Source organism: Actinia tenebrosa, unplaced genomic scaffold (genome assembly GCF_029948245.1).
Source record: "Actinia tenebrosa isolate PJP-AT-01 unplaced genomic scaffold, QUT_ActTen_1.0 PGA_scaffold14__42_contigs__length_11649687, whole genome shotgun sequence".
NCBI lineage: Eukaryota > Metazoa > Cnidaria > Anthozoa > Actiniaria > Actiniidae > Actinia > Actinia tenebrosa.
This window is the reverse complement of record NW_028292574.1, coordinates 7386326-7396181: the sequence shown is the minus strand read 5'-3', so window position 1 is coordinate 7396181 and position 9856 is coordinate 7386326. Positions and strand designations below refer to the sequence as shown.

Below are 9856 nucleotides of genomic sequence, written 5' to 3'. Positions count from 1 at the left end.
ATTTTTTATTTTGTCTCAGTTGTTCTTGTCAACTGTTTAAATGAATGTAAGCTCTGTTTTTTTTAAGTAAACCTCATTTTTTGCTCACCGTAACCAGTTTTCAAGTCTGTTCTTTGGTCTTGATTTGTCCTAATTTTCGATCTCAATGAAAGACATCCGAGGTAAATTTCACTAAACTTGATATTGTATTGAATTATCTGTAGTTAGCTTTCGTTTTTCTTTAAGTAAAAGCGTTTTCTCTTGGTAAAAGAGATTCAAAGCCTAAAACTGTAGGCCTTGGAAAACTTTTTGTCGAAGAATCTTCCAAGAACAAAACTAGCCCCTGGGGGTGGTGGAAAGTTGTGTAGAAAATTCCTAAGTGGGAGAGTATACTCGCGCAAAAAAACAAAATAACAAAAAACGATGTAGTGCATTTTGATTCGATTTCACTGCATGGTTTTTGTTATGGGAGAAATTATCATCATTTCGAATAAAAAATAATTGAAGATTTTTTTCCCGATCTTATTTTTACCTTTCAGATTCATTCAAATTGATCTCCCTGTGACTTCCGTATCGGGAGCTCCGCTTTTAGGCAGTGCCTAAATATATATATTAGAAAGCTTTACAGACATAACCCAACCACGGCGTGGTAGAAGCAACAATAGCGACCTTTAGATCTGACGACGAGTACGAGATCAAGTATTATAAAATTGGTCCTGTACACGTGGTTAACACTAAATCGTAGTCAATTTCCGAATTTTTACAATTTAAAGTTTCAATCTACATACACGACCACGAATACGAAATGACAGTGCCAATCTTGAAAAGTTAGAAACTCATACTCACACTCATATTCGTTTTCTTACTCGTCATCGGATCTAAAGGTCTCTAATGTAAACCCCCCTTTTTATCACCCTGTCAAAAACTCCCCTCGCAACGTCTCAAAATAACGTAACCACCCCTATGATTTTGAATGACCCCCATGCTCTAATAAATGAAAGCCCCCTTAGCAAGTACTGAGACATAATCGAGAAGGATGGAGCCTGGACTGATTGTTTTTGGGGGTCCTGCAGTGCAAGCCGCTTTGTGGTTTAGTTCAGACAGGCAATAACATGGATCTGTTGAACGATAAGTATCGTTTGTCCTGTGTTCCTCAATCACTTTTAGTGTGCCCTTTGTAGTAAAAAAGAAACAAGAAAAGTTTAAAAAATACAGCATGGTCCTAAGTGCTTGTTCATGATAAAACAATGCTAACTTAGCCTGTGTTGCCGGCGGTCTTGTTTTGTTTTTTTTGTTGTTTTTTTTGGAAGGGGGGTGGGGGGATTTAGATTTAGAAAATTAGAATCAAAAAACTTTTTCAATAATTTTTTAAGCAGGCACCTTACAGCCATTCTCAATCACACGCACCCTCTAGCGATTTTTTCTGTCTCGACGAAGAAGGTTTTGGTGGACGTCAATCACAAGGTGTTTCCATAACATTGTCGGAAAATACAAAGCTATAAGGGCACGTGCCTATAGAATGTCATGGCAACGCCTTGATTGACGTCCACCAAAAGCTTCTTCGTCGCAACAGAAACAATCGCTAGAGCTGCGTGTGTGATTGAGAATGGCTGTAACAATATGAGCATAATCCCATAACTATAAAGTAACATAATTTAATAGTTCTTATTTTTGCTTACTCTACTCTCATTTGGATCACGGATATTTAGAAGATCACGTTTTCTTGGTGCATTTTGACAATGGCTATTGTAGTTTTCTCCTCCACCATAGGAAACCATTAACCAATCAGCTGCAATTCAAACAAATTGACAGTCATTTTTAAAATCATTTTACTGCAGGTTTCTATACCCTGCAAACTTGATTGGTAGTTGCAAGTTGAACGCTGAAGTTAGATTTTTTGCTGCAATCAACCAAAGATAATCAGGCAGTACCTTTCATATTCTTGACCGGTGGGAGTGAAGACACAAATTCACAAAATGACATTGAAATGTCAGAGTTTACAGAATATCAAAAACCGTGGCAGTAAACACAGGGTTCGCAATGAGAAATAAAATGTGAAATTCAAGGATTGAAAAAACAATATTGCAAGGAGTATTATCTTCCATTTTTGAGTTACTTTGTACTAGAGAACTTTTTATAATGAATCAAAGGCAACCTGTGTTGAACTTGTGGATATACAACCCAGGTGATCTGAGGAAAAATGATCAGCCAATCAAATCGCGAATCACTTTTTTGGAAAAAAATCAATCCCATGCATCTTTGCGCGTCCTAATTATTGATGTGTAGCAGAAAAGAAAATGGCGGGCAAGGAAAATACAAGGAGAAATGTCATTTACTGGAAGTTTAGTGATATTAGTTAACTATTAATATAGTTTAATGTGGAATGGAAGGGTACAAGAGTATTCGGTGTCACTCCGCTTGTGTCTCACCACGCTCGGTCGTGCTTTTGCTCTCATAACGCTCGGTCGTGCCTTTTTGCTCTCACATCACTTTAAAACTTCATTTATCTAGTATATTCGTAAAAGAAGAAAATAATGTCAAAGAGAGGTAGAGAAAGTCTGTGTCCGGGCTGTAAAACAGCCAAAGCATTTCATTCGTTCGGGACACCTGGTAAACATTGCAAGGGCCCACAAATCCAGTCGGACGACGATATGTCCCTCCATGCCAATCCAGACACTCAGATATTGATGGCCATCCGCACTCTATCGGACCAGGTGGGAGCGCTCAAACTCGAGCAAGACGAAATGCGGTCCCGCATAGCCGACACAAAAGGGGGTTGTGCCCCCGCAACATCGCAAGGTAATTATTCAACAACGAACAATGCCTATGTCGATCTGTACACATTGCTACAGCCACAGCCAGGACATATTGACGACAACGGTAAACGGATTACCACGATGACCAGTGGTTGGAAGCGTGGACAATCTACGAGGGTCACTACCGAAAGACCCCACGCGGTACAACGAGCTGGCGCGCTACCGCACCATCATTCACAAGGCAAATCGAAAATTTCGCTGGGCTGCCGTTTATGAATACGATACACAATTTAGGAAAAGTCTCGCCAACGTTGCCTCACCAGGGCGTTTAGATATGGTCGACTCTACTCTATATGCAACTATTTTGGATTCCTCGAGCGTCCAGTAGGAGAGTTTGACATGCCAACGTTGTAAGTCGGAAAATCACCGAGTAAGTGATGGCTCCTTTCGTCCGAAATCGACGCTGGAAGAAAATAAAACAACGAAGAAAGAAGGCGCGAGCCAGGATAACAGCTGGAAGTTTGAACGTTGGTTCGCCAACGACAAGCAAGGTTGCACACAGGCAGCCCAAACAAGGTTCCTGTGTATGGTTTATAAGGGAATGTATGGGAGTTATAATAAAGTTACGAAAATAAAGTGTTTCACTCAACAATTTGCCTCAAAACTTGCTGCAGTTGTTGCTTTTACTTTGTTCAGTCTTCTGGCGAAGTTTCAGCGCGATTTGAGGCCGTTTACATTATTTAGGTAGAGAAGAGCGGATTTTGAAAAAACCCACGAAACGGCATACATTCCATACATTCCCTTATAAACCATACACGGGAACCTTGTTTGAGCTGCCTGTGGATTGCAATTTGTTTCAACGACGCTCGTGTCAACAGGGATCAGATTGCAAACGAGCACATGTTTGCAAAGCTTGCAGGGGGAACCATCCTCTGGCCGATTGCAAGCTTACAACAAACGCAGCAAACAACAATTAAATTACCATTCGATTCATCAACTTGGAAATCAAATTTACGTGATTATCCTGATCAAAACTTTGTTGACGATTTACTAAATGGAATTGACATTGGAATTACGATTGGTTTCACCGGAAACCGCAACTTTCACGTCTCAAATAACCACCATTCTGCGTTATCAAACAATGCAGCCGTCGCTAAAGAATCGGTCATTAGATATTGATATATTACCCCATTATCATTGTCTGTATTTTAGAAAATAATTACGCAGTTAATTCTGTTTGTATTAATTTAGAAATTTTTATACGCCACTAACTCTAGTCGCGTAAAATTTTCCTAATAAAGTATACATGCACACGATCCCCAGAAATCCGCCACTAACTCTAGTCGCGTAAAATTTTCCTAATAAAGTATACATGCACACGATCCCCAGAAATCCGCCACTAACTCTAGTCGCGTAAAATTGTCCTAATAGTATAAATGCACACGATCCCCAGAAATCCGCCACTAACTCTAGTCGCGTCCTAATAAAGTATGTATAGACGCGAAGTGCTGCTGCTGCTGATCTGCTGCTTCTCGTGCTACAACCACCGGTAATCAAAGTGATAGGCCAAACAACTAATACTGAACTTATGCAATTTATTATATATACTTATTTCAATAAAGTTGGTCACCAAAAACCTAGAAAGCTGTGATCGCTGAGAATCATGGGAAATGTTTTATATCCAACACTAAAGTTTTTGACACAAACTTCAGCAGTTGAGGATGCCCAGAGGAGGTGAGACTGTAACTGGTAGAAGATCTCAAGTCCATCAACAGTTATCAAGCGGTTAAAACATGTAAAATGTATCTACCCATAATCCTTGTCGGTCTCAGCTTTGTAGCTTTTCTGGTGACTAACTTTATTGACATAAGTGTATGTACACACTCTGTGTTTTTACACCACAACTGAACCTGCAAAATTACTCTTATATTCACTCCGCCACTAAAACGAGTGCAGTTTATCGTCAAAAATTCACTATTAGACTAGTTAAAATGTCGGTAATTAGCAAAAATTCGAAGACACTTAGAAAAATTTCCATCAAACATGCTAGCTCCCGGGAACCAATTTCAAAACACTAGATACCCGGGAGTTTTTGATTTCTGAAAAAAAATGTTTGATAGAAATTTTCCTAAGTGTCTTCGAATTGACCTTCGTATTCTGTGCTGAGGAAACAGCGAAAGGGAAAATATAGATCTTTTATCATTAACAGAAGCGCTTGACTATTCTAAATAAAGTAAGAATACTTTCAATGGGCAAAGGTGTGTTTATTTGACGATTTTTTTCAAAAATCAAAAACTCCAGGGAATCTAGTATTTTAAAATTGGTTCCCAGGTGCCGCGGGTATCTAGACACTTCGTATTTTCAACGTTATGATTCCGTGACCCCCTTTTCCATGTTGTATAAATATATGTACTTTAATGTTCTACTTATTATGGGACCTTTTAGGAGTAGCTCTCTGCATATAGCGCTTATCTTCGTAGTCCCATAGTTGTCTTTTAACATACGCATACATAGAAGGTCCTTCTTCAGGAAATAACTTATCATTCATTGAATTTACAGGCAGTTCCTTGGCAATCCATGCCGGTCTTGGTGTTATACTAGTGGCAGCCTTTCCTCCATGACCAAGAGTTTCATCAGAATGTTCCCGAAGATGGCGATAGTCCCAGACCGTCTTGGCACGAATCTGTACACTCTTGAGTTTCTCGTGGTTCAGATTGAACGGACGAACTCGGTATTCGTAACCCATTCGTGAGTGAATTCGACGAATATCAGGCAGAAAAGCGTCTAGTAACCTTTCACGATTTTGAACACTGATTGACCCCAAGTCTAATGCAGAGCTACAAGATTTCATCGACTGAGTACCTGCCGATCGTTTATCACACGCTCTTGTCGGTGATTGTTTGCTATGGGCATTAATTGGTACAGATTTGGCCCTTAGTTTCCAAGAATTGTCTTGGATCTGTACAGTTCGTTCTGGGTAAGATGAAGTACGTGCTGTCGGCGGTTGTACCATTATTACAACGATTAATATTCGTATAAAGCTCGACTATCAGTGTAGTAGTCGTAAACAAAGCTATCGATATATACAACACACTGATGTCAAACACCTTTCATGAAATAGCTTTGTTGTTACGGTTCCTGAAGTTCCTAAAGCTCTTGACGACCTTACCTACACGTTTGTTTTGAATGTTTTCACTTCATTCACGTAGAAAGAAAAGAAGATAGCCGCTTGACAGGCGACGAGTAGAGAATCGCAGCTGCTTTCGTCTGTTGTCTACGATACGAAGGAATCAAGCCGGCTTAACGCACTTAATAATTAATATCCATCTTTAATCAAGAAACCATAACAGCTTTTGTGTTGCTTTATTGCGATCCTCTCAGGAGAATTGTCTTACTGTTGCTAAGCAACGGTAGCTGAATTTAACCACATTCTTACAAACCGCTTGAAGGAAATAAAAGATACAGGGCCTTAATGAGATGAATAAAGGCTAAGTTCGAGATGAATAAAAGCAGAGTTCTTTTCTTTTTTAACGGTGGAGGACAAAACATTTAAAAAAATTTAATCCAAACTCAAACCACACAGGGCGAAAGAGGTACTACTTTTTAGAGGTCAACTAAGATTTTATCCACTTTATTTCACATTTTGACGATTGTTTTGAAGTCTTTAAGGATCGCCATACATCAGTTTTCTCTTAATCAATGATACCACAGTGGCTTAGTTTGGGTTACCTGTGGTAATATACTATTTGACCAATACAGACGACCGCGATTCCTATCGGGTAGAGTGACAATTCAATGACGTTAGTGATAGATGCAAATATCATCAAATCACCAAAGTTTATCTAGATGGTGAATTGAACCTTCAAATTTCATCTAACCCTAAAACAACCTCTGGGTCTGCAATTGCGCAATTCCATGGAGCCAGCGCTCCTTATGGTCAGCTCTCGTTTTTCTCAGCCTTCTTCAGCTCGGCCGTTCCCGTATTGTGGAGTGTCGTGGAAGAGTCTATGATCGATCAATCGTCTTGTAATCGTGGTCACGTCCGTTTTTGGGCCTGCATCCTTTCTGTTCAGCAGCATTCACATGAGCCTGCATGTTCCGCACTAAGTTAAGATGGCATGTTCTGGGCCGCTCGTACTCGTTCACGATTGCACCACTGCTAGACCTTATTCTTAGTTTTAAGGTAACTGTGTTTCCAGTCCAATTCATGCCTCTTGTCATGAGGGCATTTTTATCCATAAAAATGATTGTCGTGTTTGCGGTTGCCGACTTGAGAAGATACCACATGAAAAATACCGATCCCTTGCGATAAAAATAACCGATGAAACAGCCGCCATGTTGGTTGATCTAACGAGAGAGGGAAGCTACTGAGGAACCAACATGACGTAACATGCACCCAAAGAATATAGAACTTGGAATATGAAATATTCCAGTTTCAATACCCAACTCGGTTTAACATAGCCTAATAACACAGTTCTCAGGCACACCATACTGAAAGTACAGTGGACTGAAAGAACCCTTTGGCAGTGGAACTCTAGGAGTATTCTGAGCATGCGCGTCTTTAGTGACGTCACTTTCCTTGATTACCAATCGTGGTTTGTAGTCAATTTGCATGAACTCGGCAAACCACTTCAAGAGTTCGTCGAAATTCTGCCATACTTGGAATTCCTTTTTCTTTTCGTTTTCGAAGATTTTTTCTCTCCTCTTTTCGTAAAGATGGCGCACAGTACTGATAGTGTTCCTTCTTTTGATATTCGTATCAACTGAATGTATCCTTACAGTCTTTGAGGAAGAAGACCTGTACAAACCAGATGGGACCCCAACAGATATGTCATTGGCATTTACGTCCAAAAGACAAGCGCTCTTCTTTTCTTCATCTTTCGTTGATGATAAAACAGAACTGGTGCCTGAAAACAGCGGCAAAGAATTCCTTTTCCCTGGTAGCGTGGTTCGTGAATGAGAAGTGAACTGGTCTACATCCAATAGACCCTTGTTTGATTGTGCAGAAGTTGTCACATGACCTCTTGAGCTGTTCCCTTCCTCAGGGTCTAAGGTCGTCATGATATCGTTGAGCTGGGAAAGGTCAGCGGATTGGTTCCTCTGCACCCAAGACTCCGCGCATGCGCTTGATGGGCTGAGACTGTGAACACCCGCTGTACAAGAGTCTTGTTTTGTAGGAATGCTTTTATTTTTTGTTTTTCTTTTCTGTTTTCCTCTGTGTTTATTTTCGGAAGCGATTGGAGTTTGTAGTTTAGCTGTGAGCAAATAATTACCGCACTTTTCCTGTACTGCAATCACTTTTCCCCGTTCTCGTTCAATCTCTCTCATTCGGATAGTTTTTTCTTGATCAATAATTTTTCCTGTTTCTTCTACTGCACATTTCAAGGCAGCGTTACGAAACCGCGCAAAATTAGCTTTACTTCGAGTTTCCTTGAACTTGCTTCGTTGAAGCTGCCTGGCATCATGGCGCATCCTATCGTATTTAAGCCCTGTTCCGATAATAAAGTTATCATCCTCAAATTTTCGTATTCCTAGATTATTAATCATGGTTGATATTTCGCTTCCCAGTCTCGCTCAAATATCATCCCAAAAGATCAGCGCTATTTTGTGGCTATCAATTTTCACTTACAATCAAAATCTCTTCGACATAGTCAACGGAGTTCTTGTTGAATAAATTATCGTTAGTCGTAGTTTGTCAGAACTTTAGTCGTACCATCAATGACTCTGACTGAAACTGCCTGGTTTTAATTTGCTGCAGGGGCATTTCATGTTTCTATCTTTATCTTGGTTCGTGTATAGATGAAAAATGCTCCGTGATCAAAATCTTTACGGCTTCAGATTCAGCAGAAAAGCTATCATTCTTCAAATACCGTTCCCTTTCGTTTTTACGATTTTTTTCATTTACCTGTCACTACCAAATGTGCAGTCACTCTGCCCCGGTATCCCTTCAACACAGACCAACAGCAAACACAGCTTGAAAACCAAATGTTTGGTTCGAAGCAACATAGAATTATCCCAAAGCAAATCAAACATAAGAAACCAATTCTTGTTTTTCTCGTAACTGCGACCATAGTGAGGTGTTTGTGGTATATATCGAGGACTGTAACCATGGTGACAAGAGTTGTTATATACACAACCTCATCATGAAATAATATATCAGGAATGGTGGGCTTTAACCGCATTATTATGACGCTGGTGTGAACGTATTCTTTCTAAGGAAAGGTACGTTTATCTATTGGGGCAGTGTTGAGGGATTCGCATTAAATTGTTTTTGAAATAGTTGTAGCCCTCCCATTTTCACTCAGACATCCATGACACTCTATTTAAGTTAACAAGGAAACAGCTTTCTTCAAAATAAAAAGGTTTGACCCTCCACAAAAGTTGAAATAATTACTGATAACTCTCCCCTCTGAAGCCCCACCCCTCCCCCCTCCCAAAAAAAGACCTTTCCTAAATGGATCGACATTTAATCTTTTTTAATTTTTCTGCTTTTTACCCTTTAATTTCTATCCGTTATTATTATTTAGTCTTCACCTGTTTTGATTCTTTTTCTCCGCATCACTTCTTTTTACACTATATCTCAGTCTTCGTCGCCTTCTTCACATTATTCAGGGCTTCCCGGCTAAAGTATTAAAACTATTAAATAGAACTTGAAATAGCTAGTGCAAATTAAACTCCTTTGTCTTTTTTAATGGCTCGGACGGAGCTATTTTGCACTGCAGTTAGTATTTGATTATAATAAGGTTTTCTTTTTCTTTTCATAATTATTTTTTTCTTGCTATATATTTTTATATCTTTCTCTTAATGAGCTTGTTGCGTGTACGTAATTCACAAGACAACAGAAAAGTCGTTTCCTTGGGAATAAGCGATTCCTTGTTTGAATTATAAATTCAAATTCTCTTTAATAGTTTTTGAAGTAAAACTGATTGAAATGGAAAAGTTTTATGGTCAAGATAAACAAAACACAAGCATTTTTATGATTTCTTTTCGTTTTTCATCATTTATTTCATGCACCACTCGATCATTCAATCAGTTCTTATTCTTGATGAGAACAAGTCATATATACAGCATACCAAAACCCACTTACCCTTCCCCTGAAAGTCTGTGAACCTGTTATATAC

General features: G+C 39.3%; 1 protein-coding gene across 1 annotated transcript; it reads right to left on the bottom strand.

Moving 5' to 3' along the window:
• Positions 1-4316: 4316 nt before the first annotated feature.
• Positions 4317-6105, bottom strand: LOC116309110 (uncharacterized). Its single transcript, XM_089029607.1, has one exon. It carries the CDS (start codon positions 5746-5748, stop codon positions 5158-5160), a length of 591 nt encoding a protein of 196 aa, XP_088885733.1. The 5' UTR covers positions 5749-6105; the 3' UTR covers positions 4317-5157.
• Between the last annotated feature and the right edge of the window lie 3751 nt (positions 6106-9856).

Bases quoted from the DNA above. Each gene is read 5' to 3' on its own strand.
- LOC116309110 (XM_089029607.1), bottom strand. From the start codon at position 5,748: ATGGTACAACCGCCGACAGCACGTACTTCATCTTACCCAGAACGAACT.